General features: G+C 47.7%; 1 protein-coding gene across 1 annotated transcript; it reads right to left on the bottom strand.

Moving 5' to 3' along the window:
* Positions 1–12,662: 12,662 nt before the first annotated feature.
* On the bottom strand, positions 12,663–14,740 carry RHOV (ras homolog family member V). The gene is made up of 3 exons (XM_066277047.1): positions 14,422–14,740; positions 14,166–14,224; positions 12,663–14,002 (listed from the first exon to the last, which is right to left on the bottom strand). Exons 1-3 carry the CDS (start codon positions 14,627–14,629, stop codon positions 13,559–13,561), a joined length of 711 nt encoding a protein of 236 aa, XP_066133144.1. The 5' UTR covers positions 14,630–14,740; the 3' UTR covers positions 12,663–13,558.
* Positions 14,741–26,698: the final 11,958 nt, after the last annotated feature.

Here is a 26,698-nt window from a genome sequence, read left to right as displayed (position 1 = left end):
CTGCATTTTCTAAATTTTCTACAATAAATATTGTTTTTTCAATAAAAAGTTATTTTTTGAATAAGTATTTGGATATATTTTAGAAAGAAACAAATCATCAGGTCATTAAGCTCTGATATGAGATAGAAACAGTGGGATGGAAAAGAAGAAACAGCTCTGGAGGTCTGGGGAAGGGAGTCTCTTAAGACTTGGTAACTGGGCCCTGACCAGGTGTTGTCACAGTGAATAGAGCATCAGCCTGGGATGCTGAGGACCCAGGTTTGAAACCCCGAGGTCACCCACTTAAGTGCAGGCTCACCAGCTTGAGCATGAGATCATAGACATGACCCCATGGTCACTGGCTCGAAGCCCAAGGCTGCTGGCTTGGCTGCAGTCCCCCAGTCAAGGCACATAGGAGAAAGCAATCAATGAGCAACTAAGGTGCCACAACTATGAGTTGATGCTTCTCATCTCTCCGCCTGTCCCTGTCTGTCTATCGGTCTCTCTCTCTCTCTCTCTCTAAAAAAAAAAAAAAAAAAGGTAACTGGGTTGTGAAGGAGTCAGTGAAGCCTCCAGATTTTCTGTCCTGGCAGTCAGGAAGGGTGTCAGGTTCACCAAGAGAAGCAGGGCCACCCCCATGTTTGTGGCAGCATTGTTCACAATAGCGAAGATCTGGAAACAGCCCAAGTGTCCGTCAGTGGACGAACACATTAAAAAGTTTTGGTACAGCCTGACCTGTGGTGGCGCAGTGGGATAAAGCACTGACCTGGAACATTGAGGTTGCCGGTTCGAAGCCCTGGGCTTGCCTGGTCAGGGCGCATACGGGAGTTGATGCTTCCTGCTCCTCCCCTTTCTCTCTCTCTCTCTCTCTCTCTCTCTCTCTCTCCCCCCTCTCTCTGGAAATCAATAGGTAAAATATTAAAAAAAAAAAAAGCTTTGGTACATATATACTATGGAATACTACTCAGCCATAAGAAATGATGACATCGGATCATTTACAATAACATGGATGGACCTTGATAACATTATACGGAGTGAAATAAGTAAATCAGAAAAAACTAAGAACTATATGAATCCATACATAGATGGGACATAAAAATGAGACTCAGAGACATGGACAAGAATGTGATGGTAACGGGGGGGGGGGGGGATTGGGCGAGGAAGGAGAGAGTGGGTGGGGGAGGGGAGGGGCACAAAGAAAACCAGATAGAAGGTGATGGAAGACAATTTTACTTTGGGTGAGGGGTATACAGCATAATCAAATGTCAAAATAATCTGGAGATGTTTTCTCTCAACATATGTACCTTGATTTATCAATGTCACTGCATTAAATTTAATAAAAAATGATATTGGGAAAATTAGATATTCACATGTAAATAAAGAAACTGGACCCCTAAAAAAAATAAAAAACAAGAGAAGCAGGGCCAAGTAAAGGAGGGGCAGCTTCAGGAGAACCAGGCAGAAGGTGAGAGGCTATCAGGTACAAGATGAAGAGTGGTAATATTGATTTTATTGCCTGACCTGGGATGGCGCAGTGGATAAAGTGTTGACCTAGATTACAGTGGTCGGCAAACTCATTAGTCAACAGAGCCAAATATCCACAGTACAACGATTGAAATCTCTTTTGAGAGCCAATTTTTTTTTTTTTTTGAGACAGAGAGAGAGTCAGAGAGAGACAGACTGGAACGGAGAGATGAGAAGCATCAATCATTAGTTTGGGGTTTTTTTTTTTGTTTGTTTTTTTGGTATTTTTCTGAAGCTGGAAACGGGGAGAGACAGTCAGACAGACTCCCGCATGCGCCCCACCGGGATCCATCCGGCACGCCCACCAGGGAGCAATGCTCTGCCCACCAGGGGGCGATGCTCTGCCCCTCCGGGGTGGGTCGTTCTGTTGCGACCAGAGCCACTCCAGCGCCTGGGGCAGAGGCCAAGGAGCCATCCCCTGCGCCCGGGCCATCTTTGCTCCAATGGAGCCTTGGCTGCGGGAGGGGAAGAGAGAGACAGAGAGGAAGGAGAGGAGGAGGGGTGGAGAAGCAGATGGGCGCTTCTCCTGTGTGCCCTGGCTGGGAATTGAACCCGGGACTCCTGCATGCCAGGCCGACGCTCTACCACTGAGCCAACCAGCCAGGGCCCAATCATTAGTTTTTCATTGCACATTGCAACACCTTAGTTGTTCATTGATTGCTTTCTTTTTTTTTTTTTTTTTTTTAATATTTTATTTATTGATTTTTTTAGAGAGAGAGGAGTGTGAGAGAGAAACAGAGAGAGAGAAGGGGGAGGAGCAGGAAGCATCAACTCCCATATGTGCCTTGACCAGGCAAGCCCAAGGTTTCGAACCGGCGACCTCAGTGTTCCAGGTCGACGCTTTATCCCACTGCGCCACCACAGGTCAGGCTGATTGCTTTCTCATATGTGCCTTGACCGTGGGCCTTCAGCAGACTGAGTAACCCCTTGCTCGAGCTGGTGAGTTTTGCTCAAACTAGATGAACCCGCGCTCAAGCTGGTGACCTCGGAGTCTCAAACCTGGGTCTTCCGCATCCCAGTCTGACGCTCTATCCACTGCGCCACCGCCTGGTCAGGCGAGAGCCAAATTTTTAAAACTTAAACTATATAGGTAGGTATATTCCTTATCAAGGTAGTGCCTGCACGTGGTATTTTGTGAAAGAGCCACTCTCAAGGGGCCAAATAGCTGCATGTGTCTCGCGAACCGTGGTTTGACGACCGGGGATCTAGAACACTGAGGTTGCCAGTTCGAAACCCTTGGTTTGCCTAGTCAAGGCACACATAGCAGGAAGAGTTGATACTTCCTGCTCCTCCCTCCTTCTCTCTCTCTCCCCTCTCTAAAATAAAAATAAATAAAATCTTAATAAATATATTGATTTTGTTGGTATCTTATTTGTTTGCTTATGCCTTGCCTAACTGAGGAAGGATTTAAAGACAGCTTAAAAGGAGTATAAATTATGACATAACATGAGTATAAAGTAGGACCAAGATTTTAAAAAAGAGCAAGAAGGAACATAAAATAGGACTAGGAACAAAGCAAAAACATGAATCTTGTAGTCTTTAGGCCATACCTTAGCTCTGAGCGTCTCAGTTGTGGTGCATTCCGGTGAGGCTGAACACTAGACGTAAGGGAGCCTGGCTTGTGGAGTGGATCAGCTCCTGGATTTGGGGGTAAGCCATGTAAGGGCAAACCGGAGGAATGGAGAGATTACCAGGAAAGAGAAGCAGAGCAGACCTATAGAGAGGGGAACAGAAAGGGAGGACAGAGCCTCTTCTTGTCCCACTTGGAGTTGTCTTCCCAATGGATTTTTTCTGACCCACTTATCCTTTCCTGAATGATCCCCTTTGCAATCAGTTTATGACCTTGGGTGACCAGGCCGATCAGGACTAGTCTGTGGCCCCCAGAAAGCATCCAGAGTGGTCTATGAAAACTAAAGGACTAGGACTAGATGGCAAGATCTTTTCTATCCCCAAACTACGATGTTAACCTCTGGTTATAGGCTCTAGGGCCCTTGAATGCATAACTGGGGGAGGTTTTCAGAGACAAGTCATTGAGGGCCAGAGAGGGGCAGTGACTGGTACAAGGTCACACAGCCAGTGACTGGGGACAGAGCTAGGCCAGAATGCCAGTATTCCTGAGCCCCGAAGTTTTTGCTCTGATGTCTCATCTCCAGACGACCAGACTTCTGGCTTTGGTTTCTGTCCTCTCTCTGGAAATGGGACAAAGGAGCCAGAAGCAGTCCAAGAAGCTGTCAGGGCTAGTCCCAAGCCCCAGGAGGCTGGGAACCCAAGGTCCACACCCATGTAAACACAGGTCGGCACTGATACTTCTTACTTGGCTCTCGATAGCTTCCTCTAAATCAGTTCCCCGCTATTATCTTGCTTATCCCTGCAGGTCCCCTGGGAGCTAGGGAGGGGCAGAGAGTATCAGCCCCACTTCATAACTGGGAGAAACTCAGACAAGGAAGAAGGCAGTAATTTACCCAAAGTCACCCAGCAAGTCAGGGATGGGGCTGGAACAAGAGGCTGGTGGAAGATGGAGTGGTCAGCAAAGCACATGGCCTATTGGGTAGGGGTGAGGTGGTGCCATAGGTAGAAAATGCATACAGCCCCCCCAGGAATCAAGGGTCCCTTGTCTTTACCAAGCAAGTCATCTTGTCATCTCTGGAGGGAGACTTCTGGGGAAAGGCTTGGCTTGCTCTCCAACTGGTACAGGATACTAGGCAGAGAGAGATGGGCAGAGGCAGCGGAACGTGGTCACTGAGAATGCAGGTCCAAAGGATGAAGCCATCCTAGGTCAGGCATCCACAGTGAGGTCTGTGCTCCCTGCTTCTCTTCCAGCTTCAAGTGGCCCCAGGAACCCCTATGCCCAAACTGAGTCCAAAGGTTCCTTTGCTGCCCCCGACAAGGGTTTAGGGAGTCATCTGGATACCTGGGAAGAGAGGCAGATTGGCACACGTGAGGGTCAAAGAGGCCATGGAGCTGGTGACATTGACTGGCTCTGCCTTCCAAAGGGGTGACAAGTAGAGTGACCATAAGCCCAGGTTACTAATAGAGCTCCCATTCAATTTCAAAAATATCCCTGCCTGACCTGTGGTAGCGCAGTGGATAAAGCAGGGGTCCCCAAACTACGGCCCGCGGGCTGCGTGCGGCCCCCTGAGGCCATTTATCCGGCCCCCGCTGCACTTCCGGAAGGGGCACCTCTTTTTTTTTTTTTTCCTTTTCTGCATTTTTCTGAAGCTGGAAACGCGGAGGCAGTCAGACAGACTCCCACATGTGCCCGACCCGGATCCACCTGGCATGCCCACCAGGGGGCGATGCTCTGCCCATCTGGGGCGTCGCTCTGTCGCGACCAGAGCCATTCTAGCACCTGAGGCAGAGGCCACGGAGCCATCCTCAGCGCTCGGGCCATCTTTTGCTCCAATGGAGCCTTGGCTGCAGGAGGGGAAGAGAGAGACAGAGAGGAAGGAGAGGGGGAGGGGTGGAGAAGCAGATGGGTGCTTCTCCTGTGTGCCCTGGCCAGGAATCGAACCGGGGACTTCCACAAACCAGGCTGATGCTCTACCACTGAGCCAACCGGCCAGGGCCAAGGGGCACCTCTTTCATTGGTGGTCAGTGAGAGGAGCATAGTTCCCATTGAAATACTGGTCAGTTTGTTGATTTAAATTTACTTGTTCTTTATTTTAAATATTGTATTTGTTCCTGTTTTGTTTTTTACTTTAAAATAAGATATGTACAGTGTGCATAGGGATTTGTTCATAGTTTTTTTTTTATAGTCCGGCCCTCCAACGGTCTGAGGGACAGTGAACTGGCCCCCTGTGTAAAAAGTTTGGGGACCCGCCTGACCAGGCGGTGGCGCAGTGAATAGAGCCTCAGACTGGGATGCGGAGGACCCAGGTTCGAGACCCCGAGGTCACCAGCTTGAGCACGGGCTCATCTGGTTTGAGCAAAGCTCACTAGCGTGGACCCAAGGTCGCTGGCTTGAGCAAGGGGTTACTCGGTCTGCTGAAGCCCCATGGTCAAGGCACATATTGGAAAGCAATCAATGAACAACTAAGGTGTAGCAATGAGAAACTAATGATTGATGCTTCTCATCTCTCTCCATTCCTGTCTGTCCCTATCTGTCCCTCTCTCTGACTCTCTCTCTGTCTCTGTAAAAAAATAAAAAATAAAAAAATAAAAAAATAAAAGTTTGGGGACCCTTGGGATAAAGCATCGACCTGGAAATGCCGAGGTCGCTGGTTCGAAACCCTGGGCTTGCCTGGTCAAGGCACATATGGGAGTTGATGCTTCTAGCTCCTCCCCACCTTCTCTCTCTCTGTCTCTCCTCTCTCTCTCTGTCTCTCCTGCTCCTTTCTAAAATGAATAAATAAATTAAAAATTAAAAAAATATATCCCGAGTTTAACAATGAATTCTGTGATCATCCCAGTCACAGGACAAATCTTATGTTCAGTGGAGAAAGGCTTGAGAACATTCCACTTGGAAGGCCGGCCTGACTCAGTGTTGACATTTCTCCTCACATCCCACCTCAGCCCTGTCTCCCTCTGCCTCACTCTCCAGCCTACAACAACCTAGTTTGTTCCCTACACCAGTGGTCCCCAACCTTTTTTGGGCCACAGACCGGTTTAATGTCAGAAAATATTTTCACAGACTGGCCTTTAGGGTGGGACGGATAAATGTATCATGTGACCGAGACAAGTGTCAAGAGTGAGTCTTAGACGGATGTAACAGAGGGAATCTGGTCAGTTTTTAAAAATAAAACATCGTTCAGACTTAAATATAAATAAAACGGAAATAATGTAAGTTATTTATTCTTTTTTTTAAAAATTTATTTATTCATTTTTAGAGAGGACAGAGGGAGAGAGAGAGAGAAAGAGAAGGGGGGAGGAGTTGGAAGCACCAACTCCCATATGTGCCTTAACCAGGCAAGCCCAGGGTTTCAAACCGGTTACCTCAGCATTTCCAGGTCGATGCTTTATCCACTGCGCCACCACAGGTCAGGCCAAGTTATTTATTCTTTCTCTGCGGACCGGTACCAAATGGCCCACGGACCAGTACTTGTCCGCGGCCCGGGGGGTTGGGGATCACTACCCTACACCATGCTTCCCAGCCTTTCCCTTTAACACAACCATTTCTAGTGGCCAGACCCTCCCTAGGTGCACACTAGAAAGAAGTCTGGACCCAGAGTCAGGAAACCCAGGCCCAGCTCTGTCCTTACCTGGGTGGTGTGACTTTGGGCTTCAGTGTCCTCATCTGGAAATTAGAGTTAACAAGAGCCATCTGGACTATCCTGCAGTTCAGTTGTAGGAATGGAAGGTGATACGGAAGAGATAAGGCTGCTTAAGCATTGTTGCATACAGTGACAGAAAGCAATGGTTCCTTTGGACAGCTGGCACTGCGAAGGACCAGGAAGTCACTCCTTAAAATTGCCACAGGGTGACTAATGTGGCCCTTCAGCTGGCGGCTGAGTTCTGCTCATGGAGGATCTGGCCCAGGCCCAAGGAGGGTGCTGACAGCATAACCCCGCTGGGAGCTGGAGTTCCTGGCAGCCAGTCACAGTGGGCAGGTCTGACCTGTGAGAGCCTTGGTTACTGCCTGGGGCCTGAGCTGGTTGCAAAAGAGGCCTGTTCTCCTGACGCAGTCTGATCTTGGTCTCACTCACTCTCCCAAGCTGGTTCCCAGGAGAATGGGGAGCTCAGGGAGGGTGTGTCACCTCTGCCCTGGGCACCGTTTTGCTCCCAGGGGAAAAGCAAGCAAGGCACAGCTCTTTCAGGTACCCACACACTCACACACCAGCCAGGCCCCGCACATACCCAGCAGTGGGTGCATATGGAGAAGGAGGAAGACATCCACATAGAATTGAGCCTAGGCAGACATAGACAAACACACAGCCTCCAAGAAAACAGGTCCAACCTAGATTGTACACACAGACACAGAGAATAACATACACACCCAGACACACACATGGGATCATATATAATACATATTCCTAAGAACAGACATCTGAAATACAGACATACACATACAGAGCTATACACATCTTGAATAAAGATAGACCCCCCCCAAAAAAAGGACAGACACCCACAATTATAGACATACCTAACTTGCACAGATATGGAATTATTCAGAGTTTTGCACAAAGACAATACCGACTTTAAATACACAAAAGCAAAAACAGGGACACAAAAAAATGTATGCAAATACAAATATATAATGTATACACACCTTGTCTTCATTTAGTATTTATTGAACACCTATAATCTGCTAGTTATGCTCCACTAGAAAAAATCTCTCCCCACCAAGCACATCCACAGAAACCCACTCCCCCTAAGAATAATTTGGGATTGTATTGGGGCCTACTCTCTAAGCCAAAGATGAATAACTTTTTTCTGTAGGTGGTCACCAACCATGGTGGGAAAAATAATAAACTGATCTTGGCTGATCCTATCTGATACTGCTGGTTGAATCCCAGGTCAGGGCACATATAGGAACAGATCAATGTTTCTGTTTCTCTCTCTCTAAAATCAATCAATAAAAACATTTTTAAAAACAGAAGAAAAAAAAATCAACTGTTGATGTAGTCTTATTTATAATAGAAAAAAACCATTAAATAGCATAAATGCCCCCAAACAGGGATCTAGTTGAAAAAATTATGGTCAGGCTGCAATAGTAGTAAGCAAACATATACTATGGGTATAGCCTCTGGTAAGAGTTTATAATATGGCCTGACCTGTGGTGGCACAGTGGGATAAAGCGTCGACCTGGAACACTGAGGTCGCCGGTTCGAAACCTTGGGCTTGCCTGGTCAAGGCACATATGGGAGTTGATGCTTCCTGCTCCTCCCCCCTCTCTCTCTCTCTCTGTCTCTCTCTCTCACTCCTCTCTCTCTAAAAAAATCAATAAATAAAATATTTAAAAAAAAAGTTTATAATAACATGAAAAACACTGTTAAATTTTTAAATAAAAAAGCAGTCTGACCAGGTGGCGCAGTGGATAGAGCATCAGATTGGGATGCGGAGGACCCAGGTTCGAGACCCCGAGGTCACCAGCTTGAGCACGGGCTCATCTGGTTTGAGCAAAGCTTACCAGCTTGGACCCAAGGTCGCTGGCTCCAGCAAGGGGTTAGTCGGTCTGCTGAAGGCCCATGGTCAGGGCACATATGAGAAAGCAATCAGTGAACAACTGAGGTGTTGCAACGAAAAACTAATGACTGATGCTTCTCATCTCTCTCTGTTCCTATCTGTCCCTATCTATCTCTCTCTCTAACTCTCTCTCTGTCTCTGTAAAAAAACCAAACAAACAAACAAAAAACCCCCAAAATACAAAATTGTGTGTACAACAGGGCTAGTCAACCTTTTTATACCTACTGCCCACTTTTGTATCTCTTAGGAGTAAAATTTTCTAATCGCCCACCGGTTCCACAATAATGGTGATTTATAAAGTAGGGAAGTAACTTCACTTTATAAAATTTATAAAGCAGAGTTACAGCAAGTTAAAGCATATAATAATAATTACTTACCAAGTACTTTATGTCGGATTTTCGCTAAGTTTGGCAGAATAAATCTTTATAAAACAACTTACTATAGTTAAATCTATCTTTTTATTTATACTTTGGTTGCTCCACTACCACCTACCATGAAAGCTGGAATGCCTACTAGTGGGTGGTAGGGGCCAGGTTGACTACCACTGGTATACAACATGCTCTCAAAAATATTTCAAATATATGCATCAAGAGAAGACTGGAGGCCCTGGCCGGTTGGCTCAGTGGTAGAGCATCGGCCTGGCGTGCGGGAGCCCCGGGTTCGATTCCCAGCCAGGGCACACAGGAGAAGCGCCCATCTGCTTCTCCACCCCTCCCCCTCTCCTTCTCTGTCTCTCTCTTCCCCTTCCTCAGCTGAGGCTCCATTGGAGCAAAGTTTGCCCGGGCGCTGAGGATGGCTCCTTGGTCTCTGCCTCAGGCGCTAGAATGGCTCTGATTGCGGCAGAGCGACGCCCTGGATGGGCAGAGCATCGCCCCCTGGTGGACGTGCCGGGTAGATCCCGGTCAGGCGCATGCGGGAGTCTGTCTGACTGCCTCCCCGTTTCCAACTTCAGAAAAATACAAAAAATTAAAAAAAAAAAAAAAAAAGAGAGAGAAGACTGGAAAAAAGTATATCAAAATGCTATTATCTTTGGGAGTTAACACTATAAGTAAATTCTTCTTCTTCTAATTCTTTGAATTTTCTGAGTATGTATATGAAAATAACTATATATTTTAAATCAACCAAGGTTTGATTACACAGACATTAAAAACAATTTACATTAATAAGGGCATGTGTATAAATGTATATGTAAGAAACAGAATTTTATCCTGTTAATATAATCAATATTCCCTTAAATTTAAATTCAGGAGTAGAGAAATCTGGGAAAAAGAGGCAAAGGGAAGAGATTTTTTTTCTTTTTCTTTTTTCTTCTTTTGTGGCAGAGACAGAGAGAGTCAGAGAATAGGGACAGACAGACAGGAAGGGAGAGAGATGAGAAACATCAATTCTTTGTTGCGTGCGGCTCCTTAGTTGTTCATTGATTGATTTCTCACACGTGCCTTGACAGGGGCAGGTGTGGGAGGGTGCTAAGGCAGACCGAATGACCCCTTGCTCGAGCCAGAGACCTTGGGCTCAAGCTGGTGAGCCTTGCTCAAAGCAGATGAGCCCACGCTCAAGCTGGCGAGCTCGGGGTCTCAAACCTGGGTCCTCGGCATCCCAGTCCGACACTCTATCCACTGTGCTTCCGCTTGGTCAGGCCAGAGGGAAGAGATTTAAAGAGATAAAACAGTATCAGAAAAGTAGAGAGAGACAGAAGCAGAGTGAGCTGCTGGGTTTGGAACCAGAGGTAAATCCCTCCGATCCTGCTTGGGCTTGGGCCCTGTACCTCAGGGGGCCTTTCCAGCATGCCACACTCTTAGCCCTGTCTCCAGGCTTCAGTGACTCAAACCAGGAGCCGAACTTGATCCTCAGGGTCCCCTCCATGGCTTACTAGTTGGCTTTTTATCTTAAGCTCCTAAAGGTCAGCAGCAAACATTGCTTGAGCCCAAGACCCTGTGGGAAAACAGAGGTATGAATGGGACTTTCTTTCTCAGTTTAGCAGGGGAGATACAGCTTGAGTGACCAAATTCAGTGTTTTCAATGTCCCAAGAGAGCAGTGTAGGCACTAATAGAGGGGAAAGACGTTTTCTGGAGAAGGGGAGCATTGAAAGATGGTTAGAGGAGAAACAGGGCATGGGGTAGGGGACACTTTCCAAACCAGAGGATTTGGCAAAAGCAAAGGCTTGGAGTCAGAGGTCAAATAATTGGGGATCACAGGGAGAGGCTGGCCTGGTCTAGGTTGGTGTCAGGTTTGAGAAGGTCTTAAATGCTGAAATGAGGAGCTGGGAGTTAATTGCTGGCAATGAGAGCTGGGAACAGTCTTAAGTCAGGAGGTGTCAGAGGGAAGGGAGCCGTGCTGGATAGACTGGAGCAGGAGTGGCAGTAGCAGAGACGTAGGGGTGAGGCTGACAGAGGCGCTGACCTGGCGCAGTGACCCAGCAGGAGAGGAGACATACTGACATGGATATGCTGGTCCCATCAGAGACTAAGGGACGAACCGGAGGGAGAAGGTAGAGGTCACCTGATTAGGCTTCCTCCCCTAGTCCATGGCACATCTAAGGCCCCTTGGAGCAGTTTAAAAACCTCTAATTCAGAGTCCTGAGTCTTTCATTTTGTAAATAAGGAAACTGAAGTACAGAGAAGGGAAAAGATTTGCCTAAGGTCATGGTTGATGTCAGAACCTACCTTGAACCCAGGTCTCTGCCCCAGAAGGGTGACAGTAGGCTGTGAAGCTGGAGTGTGAGACCCCTCAGGACCTGGCTACCACCTCCAGCTGAGGGAGCAAGGCCACAGAAGGAAATGAGGCGCTGGAGCTCTGGGGGATGGGCCCTGGTGGGGCAGGACCCGGACAGTCTTGGCGAAAACTTAACTTGGGGATTAGCTGAGGTTTCACTTGGCTGGGATGTCTGTTCCTCAGCCATTCTTTCTCATACACACACTGGTAACTTCCTACAGAGGGAAGTGGGTTGAGACAGGGTGAGTGCTCACCTGGCCCAGCAGTTGCTTAGTAGGTGTCCCAGGTGTGCCTTAGAAATACCTCTCCACAGGAATACTTACCCATGTACCCAACTCGAGTTTGCAAAGTGTTCTTACAACCACTTGGTAATATCAAGTGAGAATTACCTTTTTCTCTGGGCCTCACTTTCTTCATGGGTAAAATGAAGTGTTTTTTCCCCAACATACCCTTTAAAGTTCCTTTCAGTTCCAATTCTAGTGAACATTCTCTGTGAATATTTTGTGAACGTCCTCACAAAATGAACCCTCACTCCCACAAGATTTTTTTTTTTTATTGATTTTTTAATTGATTTTTAGAGAGAGGGGAGAGAGAGAGAAGGGGGAGGAGCAGGAAGCATCAACTCCCATATGTGCCTTGACCAGGCAAGCCCAGGGTTTTGAACCGGCAACCTCAGTGTTCCAGGTCGACGCTTTATCCCACTGCGCCACCACAGGTCAGGCCACTCCCACAAGATTTTTGAGACCAAACTTCTATTTGTATTGTTGACAACCGGTACCTTGACTAGGTTCTTATGTGAACTTTGAGTGCCAAAGCTGAAGACTGGGTCCAACCAACCCAAGTCCAAGATGTTTGGTCACTAGGTAAAGTTTAGGATTCCTTCATGCTCAGGCTCTGAAACAGGGGTCCCCAATCTGAGCCCCTGAGCCTTGTGGACTGTTAGAAGGATTAGAGAAAGAGGTTACAGGGCTCAGGACTGCCCCAGAGCCCCAGCACTGATCAAGGTGCTGAAAGGAGGGGCGGGGGGAGGGGCACCACCCGCCCCGGTGAGGTCATGGGAAAGCAGCTCTGGCGCTGACACCTGGGGAAACCCGTTTCTAGGCTGCTTCCCACGCTACCTCTCCTGGGAACCAGTTAAGCCCCAAGCAGGGAGCCCCAAACCTGCCCCCCCCCATGAGTCCAGTTCCAATCTGTCCCATCTAGTCTAGTCCCCACCTTTCAATCTAACCTTAGTCCTCTTCAGTCTCTATCCACACTGCTGGGCCTTGAGGACTATGAGAGAGCAATGGTTGATCGCTCCAAGAAATGACACAGAGCCAGTAGCTTCAGAAATTTAAGTCTTTATTTGCAGACTCTCTGCATGGCTCTACCTTCCAGGCTGTGACTTTGGATAAAAAGGTGACCCCAGCCCCTTCTTCTTTTAGGCTTTAGTTTGCAGCTCCTCCCCCTCCTCTGCTGGGCCTTGTCTCTCACTTCCTGCCCCACTCCTGGCCCAGCCAGTTTGGGCAGTGCCTAGGGAGCCCTGAGATCCAGTTTTTCCCAGGAACCAGCCCCGCCCCCCTTGGCCTTGGGGATTGAGGGCAGCCCAGGTGCCAGCGTTGCTCCTCAGCTGCCCCACTTCTCTGCTCTCCTCCTCTCTCTTACTCCTTCCAGGCCTAGCATTCTGATCTGCCTCCTCCTCGTCAGCTTGCCTCCAGTCCTAAGGCTCCAAGGCCTCACTTTTTCAGCTCCTTCTCAATCTCTGACTTCTATCTCACACAGTCCATCCCAAACTTCTCTCCAAATAGGGCTAGATACCTTCCAGCCCTCCAAGATGCCCAGCTACCCCTGGGCTCTTTCTCATCCCTGTGCCAACACGGAGGTGAGGACCTCTACAAAGGGTCCTAATTCAGCCAGCCTGACCTGAGGACCCACGATAAGAAACTGGGAATTGGATCCCAAACTGCTTGGAGTGGCTGACCCTGTTAGGACTATCCCATGAAAACCAAAGTCCTGGGATTTCTCTGTAAGCCTTGACCACAGAAACCCAGGGTACAGTCTTCCTTCCTCCAGGCCTTAGGCTCACTCTGGCATGAGTGGGCAATTAGAGGCCCAAGTCCCCACAGTGTTCAGAAAGGAACTGAGTCCTATTGGGTGGCCTGGCCCTGCCAGTAGCCCCCTACCCCAGGTTCCAGATGTCTGTGGCTTTATGCCTATCGCTCCATACTCTGCCATAGCTGTTCAAACAAAGCAGAAGAATTTCTTCCAGCGGCAGCGGGAGAGGGTACGCACACCTTTGGCATTCAGTTTCTTCTCCAGCCGGGCTTTGTGCTCGATGGCACTGAGAATGGCTGAGTCAAACACCTCTTTCAAGTTCTTCTGAGTCAAGGCAGAGCACTCAAGGTAGCAGCAGGCCCGGATCTTCTCGGCCAGACCCTGGGCTTGGGGTTGGGGCACGGGCCCCTCCCGACCCCCCTGGTCCAGCTGAATCAGGACATTGACATCGTCCCTAAGGTCAGCCTGGGTGCCCACCAGCAGCACTGGCGCCTGAGGGTTGTGAGTGCGAATTTCGGGGAGCCATTTCTCTGTGATGTTTTGGAAGGAGCTGGGCTGCACTACGCTGAAGCAGGCCAAGAAGACATCGGTATCCGGGTAGCAGAGGGAGCGAAGGCGGTCAAAGTCTTCCTGGGATGGGAAAGCCAGGTCAATTCTCTGTTACAGGGAATGGGAATTCGCTTTGCACATAGGACTGGGGACCTGAGACTCGTAACCAAGGGCCAAGGCCTTCTCCATCCTGATATACCTGGAGTCCTCCCAGCCTCTAGCCCACTTTCTCCCAGCTTCTCACCTGTCCCGCTGTGTCCCAGAGCTCAATGCGCACCGGGGCTCCATCCACCAGGACTTGCACTGTAGGGAGGGGGCGGAGGACAGCCTGAGTTAGGAAGGCGTTCCGGGGCCCACCAGGCCTCCCCAGCGCCACCTCGGGGACCGGGCCCGCCTCCCTCACTGAGGGCTTCCGCGCCCTCCAGCCTGCGTGCGGACCCCAGCTCCCGCGCACACAAACCCACCCCCAGCCACGCGGCCGCCGGAGCCGTTGAAGGTACCGGAGAAGGTGTCCAACGCCGTGGGTCGGTAGCGCGTGGGGTACCCATTGCAGGTGTAGCTGACGATAAGGCTGCTCTTGCCTACGGCGCCGTCGCCCACCAGCACGCACTTGATGCCCAGTTCCGGGGTCGCGCTGCCCCGCCGCGGGGGAGGGGTCGGTGCCCGGAGTGGGGACGACTCTGCCTCGCTCAACTCCCGCGGGGGCATGGCCCGCTCTGGGGACAACCCAGGACCAGGTTCTGCTGCGCTGGAAGAAGCCGGTTCTGCTGGCTGCCTCGGACTGACTCCGCGGAAGCCCCGTGCGGCGGCCGGCCGCTAACCTCCAGCCGGACTGGGGCCCCGCCCACCTTATTTGCATATCCCGAGCGGCTGCGGATCCCGCCCACCCGCCGGGCCTCCTCCGGGACCTCCCCCTGCAGTGCGCCCCATGAGAATCACACAGGTACAAAGACAAAGAATCGCCAAAATGAGGCAAATCTAGATATTCTGTAGGAGAAAGACATAGAGGACTTATCTTTAGGAGGAAGAAGCAAGTTGCGGTACACAAAATGCAGCATGTTTAAATTAAAAGAAACCTGACCTACAATTGTACAGGTACTGAAAAGTCTGGATAATAACTGTATTAATTACAGAATGGTTTAAAAAAATATACAGATCATGAAGAGGCAGAAAATAAACTCAAGTGTGAACACAACAGGCAAGCATGTATTGTATACTCCCTTTCCAGGTAGAGCATCCTCCAGACTCCACCTGAAGGCAGGCCCGAAACACCTGCATTCTGCTAAAGGAACTGAGGCTGTTGGAGAAACTAGATGGGAGGGTCTTCAAGGACAATTTTTCATTTGAAAAATTTTGAGTTTATTTTAGAGTCCACAAAAACCCTCTAATATTATTTGCATTATCATCATCACCATCAAAAGCACATGCTGCTCTGAGCCACTCACTGTCCTTACTGTAGATGGAGTTTACTGACTGTGGGACAAGATATGGCAGGTGACCCTAGGAAGGTCACCAAGAGAGCAAGTCAGGAGTAACCTGGTACTAATTTTTTTTTTTTTTTTGTATTTTTCTGAAGTTGGAAACGGGGAGGCAGACTCCCGCATGCGCCCAACTGGGATCCACCCGGCAAGCCCACCAGGGGGCGATGCTCTGCCTATCTGGAGCGTTGCTCTGTTGCATCCAGAGCCATTCTAGCGCCTGAGGCAGAGGCCACAGAGCCATCCTCAGTGCCTGGGCCAACTTTGCTCCGGTGGAGCCTCAGCTGCGGGAGAGGAAGAGAGAGACAGAGAGGAAGGAGAAGGGGAGGTGTGGAGAAGTAGATGGGCACTTCTCCTGTGTGCCCTGGCCAGGAATCGAACCCAGGATTCCTGCACGCCAGGCCGACGCTCTACCACTTAGCCAACTGGCAAGGGCACTAATTTCTTTTTAAAAAGATTTTATTTATTCATTTTAGAGAGGAGAGAGAGAGAGAGAAAGAGAGAATGGGGGAGGAGCAGGAAGCATCAACGCCCGTATGTGCCTTGACCAGGCAAGCCCAGGGGTTCAAACCGGTGACCTCAACATTCCAGGTTGACACTGTATCCACTGTACCACCATAGGCCAGGCGCCTAGTACTAATTTTATCTCTATTGCAGCCATACCACTAAGTAACAACAGGCCCAGAATCCTCTCTCTGACCTTCAAGGCAATCTTTCATCTCAGCCTATACAAAAATCATTCAAAACGTGTCATTCATGGGTTGTTTCAAGAAGAGTGTTGGGAGGAGAAGGCAATGAATATTAAAGAAAAGAGATAATCCTATTTCTCAAACAGTTGGTAGTACAATCATTCCACAAACCCAAATATCTGAATTTCTTGGGAAAAAAATCTCAGAATCCCTGATTTTTATTTTTCTTTCTTCCTTTTTTAAATCAAAAGTTGAGGACAACAGCTAGAAAGTTGCTGATTTAACCATTGCAATCTTTTTTCCCCCAGATTTTATTTATTCATTTTAGAGAGGAGAGAGAGAGAGAAAGGGGGGAGGAGCAGGAAGCATCAACTCCCATACGTGCCTTGACCAGGGAAACCAGGGTTTTGAACCGGCGACCTCAGAATTCCAGGTTGACGCTTTATCCACTGCGCCACCACAGGTCAGGCAACCATTGCAATCTTGACTGTGGGGAAATGGTAGGATCCCCCCTTCCACATTCCCATGTCTTCATTCTGTATCTCCAATATCCAAATGTCTGGGGATGCTAATAATCCTTAACTATAGTCCCGAAGACTTCTCAGCCACATGCACATACCTTTATTCATCTAGCAAGCGAAAGAGGCCCCAAAGTGTTGTCTTGCCGCTGTATCCCGCAGAAGGTCTCAAAAAACTGTTCTTTTGCTTTGACCAGTTAACTCCATGGGCTGGAGCATTGTCCTGCTGTGCCAGGTTTACAGGTTTTATCCCATCCCTGAGGTGCAGGAGTCAACCAGTGAATGCATGGATGGGTGGGGCAACAGAGTCGATGTTTCTCTTTCCTTTTCCCTCTTTCTAACATCAATAAAAAAAATTTTTTTTAACCTGTTATTTTTATTCTTCTGGAAAGGGAGGCAAGAATGGGGATTTGAACATCCAGAGACCTGTCGTAGTATTCCTAGTTCTTTAGCTCATTTGCTGTGTGACTCTGAGAAATCACTTGTTCTATCTTAGTGCTATGAAATGACAGGTCAAGCATGTTTTTTTCTGAAAGCTTTTCTGGTGCTAGCAATCTGTGATTCAAGGAACCTAGTTTCCCCAGCCCAGGTGTTTGGATAAAATTAACACACACACACACACACACACACCACTCTTCTTCGCAGTGCTCTTGTCCTTTTACCCAAGTTTTAATAATAGTTTAATTGTAGCTGTAAATTTAAGGGTACTCTTGTTTAATTCTTTCTGCAGTTAGGAGGAGTATAAATAATACACAAATTAAATTGGGGGAGATGTTTGCTGGGCATGGGTAAAAGCCCTGACTTGGCCCAAGTCAGGCCCTTCTTCTTTGGCCCCATGGGTTGGGACATTTCTGACCTAGGTCCCTCTGTCTGAGCTAGTTTAGGGACAGTATTGTCAGCAAGAGAGGGAGGGAGGAGACAACCTGGGGAGCAGGTGAGTCACCTATTTCTCAGCTAAAGACTTGCAATTCTGGCTGCTACTGCTGGGAAAATCCCCTCCTAAGAGTGGGTTGAGTCTTATTTCTGCCCAGCTGTCAGATCTCCTGTCTCAACTATCAGACAACACATTTGCTAAGATTTAAAACTTGCTCCTGACATTCTCCTTGGAGAAATTATTGATTCTAGGACTGGGGCAGGAAATATACAAGAAGAACCTGGAGCATTTTGTAGTACAGAATGTAAGGAAGTACCTGACCGGTGGTATCTCAGTGGATAGAGCTTTGACCTGGGACACTGAGGTCCCAGGTCCGAAACTCTGAGGTTGCCGGCTTGAATGTGGGCTCATCCAGCTTGAGCACAGGCTCACTAGCCTGAGTTCAGGGTCACCTGCTTGAGTGTGGGATTATAGACACGACCCCATGGTCGCTGGCTTGAAGCCTAAGGTTGCTGGACTGAGCCCAAAGTCTCTTGAGGAAGGGGTCACTGGCTCAGCTTGAGCCCCCTCCCCATTAACGCACATATGAGAAGCAATCAATGAACAACTAAAGTGATGCAACTACAAGTTGATGCTTCTTCCCTCCCTCTTTCTTAAAAAAAGAAAAGAAAAAACAATGAAGTGCTGAACAAAACAACAGGAAGATGGAGAGGTGACAAATGGACACAGGAGCCAATTGAAAAAGCTTTCAGGCCTGACCTGTGGTAGCGCAGTGGATAAAGCGTTGACCTGGAACGCTGAGGTCACCAGTTCAAAACACTGGGCTTGCCTGGTCAAGGCACATATGGGAGTTGATGCTTCTTGCTCCTCCCCCCTTCTCTCTTTCTCTCTCTCTGTCTCTCTTCTCTAAAATGAATAAATAAATAAAAATAATTAAAAAGAAAAAGCTTTCAAAGGCCCAATCTAGAACAATGTAAACAACAAAATAAAGTAGTGTTGGATTATAGCCAAAGTATATAGGTCTATTCTGTTATAAATAAATGATTGAACACTTAAATAAAAGGGGGATAATAGACACACTTCCCATGGAAAATTCCAAACTATGTGTGTACTGTACTGTATTTCCCCATGCATAAGACACACCTTAATTTTGGGGCCCGAAATTTGAAAAAAAAAAAATTCCATAAAGTTATTGAACTCAAGTTTTATTCATCATAAAATTCATACAACTCCTCATTCATGCGAAAAAGTAGGAAATGCAAGTAAAAAAACCTACAGCCATTGTATAAGATACAGCCAGTTTTTAGACCCCAAATTTTTCAAAAAAAGGGTGCGTCTCATACATGGGGAAATACGGTAGATATTCTGCCCGCAAGGAGGGGTGTTAACCCCTGACTCCTTAAGTGTGGGTTATGCATAGTGACTTCCTTTCAAAGAGGGCAATGTGAAGTAATTGCAGGGAAAAACTCCAGTAACTTTACCATGGAGAATCCTTAACATGCTCTCAACCAGGTGATAAAGATTAAGATCAACATTGATAAGTCCAGTTAATAATAAGTACCCTTGATATATGTTGAGAAGCAATGGCATTTTTAGCTCAGGCTGTCCTCACAGGAACCCCAATTAATAAGAAAAAACATATAAAAGTTCAAACTGAGAAACATTCTGCAAAATGCCTGCCCAGTACTCTTCAAAACTGTCAAGGTCATAAAAAAAAAGAAGAGTCTAAAAAACTGCCATAGGCCTGACCTGTGGTGGCGCAGTGGGATAAAGCCTCCACCTGGAACACTGAGGTCGCAGGTTCAAAACCTTGGGCTTGCCTGGTTAAGGCATATATGGGAGTTGATGCTTCCTGCTCCTCCCCCTTCTCTCTCTCTGTCTCTCCTCTCTCTAAAAATCAATAAATAAAATATTTAAAAAAAAGAAAATGCAATTATAAAAAAATTAATTAATTAAAAAATAAAAACTGCCATAGCCAAGAGGAGCTTAAGGAGACATGACAACTAAATGTAATGAATGCAGACTGGATGGGATCTTGGAACAGAAAGAGAACAAAGAATTCTGAATAAAATCTGAGCTCTAGTGTATAATAATGTATCAATGCTGGTTCATTAATAGTGATAAGTGTCCCATATTAATGTAAGATGTTCAGAATGGGGGAACGTGGGTGTAAGGTATGTGGAAACTATCTTATTATCTTTTCAATTTTACTGTAAGTCTAAACTGTTCTAAAACAGTTTATTAAACAAGAACAGCAAAAGAAAACCAAAAACTAAAATGAGACCTGGCCAGTAGCTCTGGGGATAGAACTTCAGCCTGATATATAGACTTCACAGGTTTGATTTCTGGTCAGGGCACACAGGAGAAGCAACCATCTTCTTCCCTCCGCCTCCCTCTCCCCTTCTCTCCTTGTTCCCCTCCTGCAGCCATTGGCTTGATTGGTTGACCCCAGGTGCTGAGGATAGCTTGGTTGGTCCAAGCGCAAGAACATCAGTCTTAGGCCTAAAAATAGCTCGGTACTTGGACACTGGCCCAAGATGGGGTGCCGGGTGGATCCTGATCAGGATGCATGTGAGAGTCTGCCTCACTATCTCCCTTCCTCTCACCTAAAAAACAAAACAAAAAACTAAAATGTGGGCCTGACATTGAATCATGGCAGTAATAACATTTTTGGTTGGGTTTTTTTTTTTCTATATTTTTCTGAAGCGAGAAACAAAGAGGCAGAGAGACAGACTCCTGCATGCACCCAACTGGGATCCACTGGGAAAACCCACCAGGGGGCGATGCTCTGCCCATCTGGGTTATTGCTTTGTTGCAACTGGAGCCATTCTAGCACCTGAGACTGAGGCCATGGGGCCATATTCCATGCCTGGGCCAACTTTGCTCCAATAGAGCCTTGGCTGCAGGAGGGGAAGAGAAAGCTAGAGAGAAAGGGGAGGGGGAAGGATGGAGAAGCAGGTGGGCACTTCTCCTGTGTGCCCTGGCCAAGAATCAAACCTGGGACTTCCACACACTGGGCTGACGCTCTACCACTGAGCCAGTGGCCAAGACCTTGTTTTTTGTATTCTGTTTTTGTTTTTGTTTTTTTTTAATGACAGAGGAAGGGGGATAGACAGACAAGAAGGGAGAGAGATGAGAAACATCAACTCATAGATGCGGCACCATAGTTGTTCATTGATTACTTTCTTATATGTGCCTTGACGGGGGAGAGGGCTCCATCCAAGCCAGTGACCTTGAGCTTCAAGCCAGCAACCTTTGGGCTCAAGCCAGTGACCATGGGTCATGTCTAGGATCCCACGCTCAAGCTGGCGACCCTGTGTTCAAGCTGGTGAATCTGAGCTCAAGCCTGATGAGCCCATGCTCAAGCCTAGGGGTCCCCAAACTTTTTACACAGGGGGCCAGTTCACTGTCCCTCAGACCGTTGGAGGGCCGGACTATAAAAAAAACTATGAACAAATCCTTATGCACACTGCACAAATCTTATTTTAAAGTAAAAAAACAAAATGGGAGCAAATACAATTTTTAAAATAAAGAACAAGTAAATTTAAATCAACAAACTGACCAGTATTTCAATGGGAACTATGCTCCTCTCACTGACCACCAATGAAAGAGGTGCCCCTTCCGGAAGTGCAATGGGGGCCGGATAAATGGACTCAGGGGGCCGCATGTGGCCCGCGGGCCGTAGTTTGGGGACCCCTGCTCAAGCCGGTGACCTTGGGGTTTCTTATGTACCTTTGTCCTCAGCATCCCATGCCAACACTCTAGCCACTGCATCACCGCCTGGTCAGGCCATTTTTGTTTCAAAAATGCTCAACACAGTTTGTAGGGGCCTTTAACTTTATGAAAGTACTTTATTTGCCTTGTCTCATAAGAACCCAAGTGAGATTGCTGGGAAGAGAGGTATGAGTATACTGGCGCCAGAGGAGTTAGGAGACCTGCCTTAAGATCAAAGAAGCTAATAAGTGGCAGACAGTTTCAGAATCAGCAATCCACAGGGCTACCCTCATGTGTTCCATTCTTAACATTTCTGTTAATTCCTTATCTTATTTAAAATTACTGCTAACTTTGGGATAGCTGCAGCCAAACCTCAACTCAAAAGGTTTGATTCCAGGTCAGGGCACACAGGAGATGTGACCATCTGCTTCTTTCCCCCTCCCTCTCCCCCTTGTTTCCTTCTTCCCCTCCTGCAACCAGTGTCTCAATTGGTTCCAGCATGACCTGGGCACTGAGGATGGTTCATTGGTCCAAGTGCATCAGCCTCAGGCACTAAAAATAGCTCGGCTGACTTCAGCATCAGTCCCAGACATGGGTTGCCAGGTGGATCCTGGTTTTGGCATATGTAGGAGTCTGTCTCATGATCTCTCTTCTCTCACTTAAAAAAATAAATAAACCAAACCAAAAGAAATCTACCCATGCCGCCACCATAATTTCCCTACAACTGAAAAAGGAGTTAACAAAAGAACACTAGTAGTGAGGAAGTGTTTACTCAGACAGTTCTATGCAGAGACCCTTTATGAATGAATAAGCCTGAGCAGTCTTTTTCTATTTGCATACTCCACTCCAAGGCCCCCAAATCAGGCCTGCAGCTCAGAACGAGCCCAGAGACTATGACGAACAGGTCATAAAGCTTTGAAATAAAAAGAGGATGCAAGAAAAAGAATTTTATATTTAATACTTAATTTCTTTGTCAATCATACCTCAGTAAAGCTGGGGGGAAAAACCACTTGTTTACCAACATACTAATGACAACACTACAACAATTAGACTGCACATTTTGGAAGCTTTGCAGTTAGTTGGGTTTCCAGAGGTTTTTCTCTACTCAATGTGCTTGTGTCCTTGGAGGCAGTTGGTGGCAAACTCAGAGGCCTGGCTGGGTTTGCGCCTCACTGTGCCCCTCTGGAACAGGAGCTCACTAGCCAGCACTCCAACCCCCAGTGTCTCCACCTCTTCCACATCAACCTCCAGTCCCAAGGCTTAGGTTGCCTGCTAGGCTTCTGATCTGCCCACACCCAGACATAGCGTCAGCTTCTCCCTGCCTTTCTTTCTATCCATCTGATACCAACTACTAATGTCCCCTTCAAAACTCTTTTCCCTGCATTCAAGCCCTGGCCAGTATTTTTAAAACATTCATAAGAGTTGCCTCCAAAACATTCATCTAAAAAGGCTCTCCTTTCATTAAATGAACTCCCCTTTGACTTCTATATTTCTGACAGGAATAGCACAATTCTCTGGAGCTAAAGAACTAGAGGAGTGAAGCCTGAATAATCCCCAAACCTCACAATGCCCTTGGACTCCTTCCTCTCCTTTTTCCTCAGTCCTCAGCCCTTTCTTTGAAGTTGTGCTAAACTCTCCTCTTTCTTTTGGCTTCCTTTGCCACAATAATAACCTCCTACCTGCTTCTCTGACTTTGTTTTCTTCCTTTCTAGTTCACCTGATCCTCCTAGGACAACAAATTTATCCTGCCCCTCTTCCACTGAAAAACCTACAGGGAGCCTGATCTGTGGTGGCACAGTGGATATATCAGCCTGAGACACTGAGGTCCCAGGTTCAAAACCCTGAGATAGACGGCTTGATTGTGGACTCATCTGGCTTCAGTGCAGGCTCACTAGCTTAAGCGTGAGGTCGTTGGCTTGAGGGTGGGATCATGTCTGGCATTGACCCCAAAAGTCACTGGCTTGAAGCCCAGGATTGCTGGCTCGAGCAAGGGGTCACTGGCTCAACTGGAGCCCCTTAGTCAAGGCATGTATGAAAAGCAATCAGTGAACAACTAAAGTGCTAACACTATGAGTTGATACTTCTCATCTCCCTTTCTGTCTCTCTGTTTCTGTCTCTCATGCACTATAAAAATAAATAAATAAATAAACCTACAGTGAATGCCTGTCAGCCACAGATAGAGGGTAGAGTCTTTGCCTGGCACCCCATAAAGAAGTTTTCAATGACATGCGAAAATGTTTAAAAAATACAGAATTATATAAACAGTTTGAGCCCAAGTATTTTTAAAAAGTGTACACTTAGAATAACAGTGAATCCTGCCTGACCAGGCGGTTGCACTGTGGATAGAGCATCAGCCTGCGATGCTGAGGACCCAAGTTTGAGACCCAGACGTTTCTGGCTTGAGCATGGAATTATAGACATAACCTCATGGTCAATGGCTTGAGCCCAAAGGTCACTGGCTTGAAACACTGGGTCATTGGCTTGAGCTCAAGGTTGCCGGTTCAGCTGGAGCCCCAGGGCCAAGACACATATGAGAAATCAATCAATGAACAACTACGGTACCGCAGCTATAACTTGATGCTTCTCATCTCTCTTTCTTCTTCTCTGTCCCTGTCTATCTGTCTGTCTGTCTGTCTCACTAAAAAAAAGATACAGAGAATCCTATATGAAGGACATATACAAAATATGAGTTATTACTACTGGGTGAGAAGCTTGTTTTTTCCAGACAAAGAATGAGCATTAAGTATATTACTAATAGTACTATGTTGTTTATCAATATTTACTCCTTTTTCTGCAATGAACATGCTACTTTTTTGAGAGAGAGAGTGAAAGAGAGAGAGATAGGAAGGGAGAGGGTGAGAAGCATCAGCTCGTAGATGCTTTCACTTTAGTTGTACATTGAGCTTCTTTTTTTTTTTCTTTTTAGAGAGAAAGACAGAGAGAAGTATAGATAGGGATATACAGACAGGAATGAAGAGAGATGATAAGCATCAATCATCAGTTTTTCGGCCCTGGCCAGTTGGCTCAGTGGTAGAGCGTCGGCCTGGCATGCAGGAGTCCCGGGTTTGATTCCCGCCCAGGGCACACAGGAGAAGCGCCCACCTGCTTCTCCATCCCTCCCCCTCTCCTTCCTCTCTGTCTCTCTCTTCCCCTCCCGCAGCCAAGGCTCCACTGGAGCAAAGTTGGCCCCGGGCGCTGAGGATGGCTCTGTGGCCTCTGCCTCAGGCGCTAGAATGGCTCTCGTTGCAACAGAGTGACGCCCCTGAGGGGCAGAGCATCGCCCCCTGGTGGGCCTGCCAGGTGGATCCCGGTCGGGAGCATGTGGGAGTCTGTCTGACTGCCTCTCCATTTCCAACTTCAGAAAAAAAATACAAAAAAAAACCCCATCAGTTTTTCGTTGGGACACCTTAGTTGTTCATTGATTGCTCTCGCATATGTGCCTTGACCACAGGCCTTCAGCAGACTGACTAACCCCTTGCTCAAGCCAGCAACCTTGGGTCCAAGCTGGTGAGCTTTGCTCAAACCAGATGAGCCCGCGCTCAAGCTGGCGACCTCGGGGTCTCGAACCTGGGACCTCTGCATCTCAGTCCGAGGCTCTATCCACTGTGCCACTGCCTGGTCAGGCTATATTGAGCTTCTTGTATGTATCTTGACCAGGGCCGTGCTTGTGTCCCCTTGCTCAAGCCAGTGACCTTGGGCTTTCATGCCAGCAAACCTGTGGGCTTAAGCTGACAAGTTTTTGGATCACGTGGATGATTCCCCTGTTTAAGCCAGTGATTCCACGCCGATGAGCCTGTGCTCAGAGCCAGGGACCTCAGGGTTTTGAACCAGCAACCTCAGTGTTTCAGGTAGACACCTTATTCACTGTGCCACTACCTGTCAGGCTGAACATGTTACTTTTGAAAAAGAAGTTACGGCCCTAGCCGGTTGGCTCAGTGGTAGAGCATTGACCTGGTGTGCAGAAGTCCCAGGTTCAATTCCCGGCCAGGGCACACAGGAGAGGCACCCATCTGCTTCTCCACCCCTCCCCCTCTCCTTCCTCTCTGTCTCTCTCTTCCCCTCTTGCAGCCAAGGCTCCATTGGAGCAAAGTTGGCCCGGGCACTGAGGATGGCTCTGTGGCCTCTACCTCAGGCGCTAGAATGGCTCTGGTTGCAACAGAGCGATGCCCTAGATGGGCAGAGCATCACCTCCTGGTGGGCATGCCGGGTGTATCCTGGTTGGGCGCATGCGGGAGTCTGCCTGACTGCCTCCCTGTTTCCAACTTCAGAAAAATACAAAAAAAAAAAGAAAAAGAAAAAGAAGTTAGGCTCTGACCAGGTGGTGGTGCAGTGGACAGAGCATTGACCTGGGACACTGAGGGCCCAGGTTTGAAACCCCAAGGTTGCCAGCTTGAACAGGGGCTCATTTGGCTTGAGCACGGGTTTGCCGGCTTGAATCTGGGATCATAGACATGACCCCATGGTTGCTGGCTTGAGCCCAAGGTCACTGGCTTGGCTGGGGCCCCCAACTCCGGGGTCAAGGCACATATGAGGAAACAATCAATGCCCTGGTCGTTTGGCTCAGTGGTAGAGCATTGGCCAACATGTGGATTCCTGGTCAGGACACACAGGAGAAGTGCCCATCTGCTTCTCCACCTCTCTCCCCTTCTCTCTCTTTTTTTTTTCTCTCTCTCTCTCCTCCTGCAGCCATGGCTCAAATGCAGCTAGTTGGCAGGCACTGAGGATGGCTCCATGGCCTCCAACTCAGGCCTAAGAAGAGGTAGGTTGCTCAGCAACCAAACAATGCCCCAGCTGGGCAGAGAATCGCCCCCTAGTGGGCTTGCCAGGTGGATCCCGTTGGGGGCACATGCCAGAGTCTGTCTCTGCCTCACCTCCTCTCACTGAATTAAAAAAGAGAAAGAGAGAAAGCAATCAATGAACAACTAAGGTGCTGCATTGAAGAATTGATGCTTCTCATCTCTCTCCCTTTCTGTCTGTCCCTGTCTGTCCCTCTATCTGTCTCTCTGTTTCTGTCTCTCTCTCTCTCTCTCTCTCTCTCTCTCACTAAAACAAAATAAAATAAAGGTTACTGAAATTTAAATATATATATTTATTGTATATTAATAGAAAAAGAGAAAATTCACTAACATGTCAACAATAAATACCTCTGGCAGGATTATGAATAGTTTGTTCTGATTCATTCATGTGGGGTTTTTCATGAACTCACTGTGATCCCAGCACTGTGGAAAATACTGAGCACACAATGAACAAAACAGGGCTCATCTGTTCCCCAACTTTGCTCTGACTGACATCAACACCTTTTCTCTGAACCCAATGTCTGTTTCTCAAATTCTGAGAACATTCCACACTTCCTGTGTGCACATCTCATACGTCAATTAGACTATAAGCAGCTAGGGGACAGGGAAGGTCTTGCACAACTCCAAACTCTTACTGCCCCAGCCCAGTGGCATCCCACTGTAGGAGTTTACTAATTCCTTGTGGAATGAATGAATAAATGAATGGTG

The sequence above is a fragment of the Saccopteryx bilineata genome, chromosome 4 (genome assembly GCF_036850765.1).
Source record: "Saccopteryx bilineata isolate mSacBil1 chromosome 4, mSacBil1_pri_phased_curated, whole genome shotgun sequence".
Lineage (NCBI taxonomy): Eukaryota > Metazoa > Chordata > Mammalia > Chiroptera > Emballonuridae > Saccopteryx > Saccopteryx bilineata.
This window is presented reverse-complemented; position numbering and strand designations above follow the sequence as displayed.

Bases quoted from the DNA above. Each gene is read 5' to 3' on its own strand.
- RHOV (XM_066277047.1), bottom strand. From the start codon at position 14,629: ATGCCCCCGCGGGAGTTGAGCGAGGCAGAGTCGTCCCCACTCCGGGCA. The intron at 14,225-14,421 runs GTACCTTCAACG...CCCTCCCTACAG, and splicing joins GGCGTTGGACACCTTCTCCG to TGCAAGTCCTGGTGGATGGA. The intron at 14,003-14,165 runs GTGAGAAGCTGG...TTCCCATCCCAG, and splicing joins TCTGGGACACAGCGGGACAG to GAAGACTTTGACCGCCTTCG.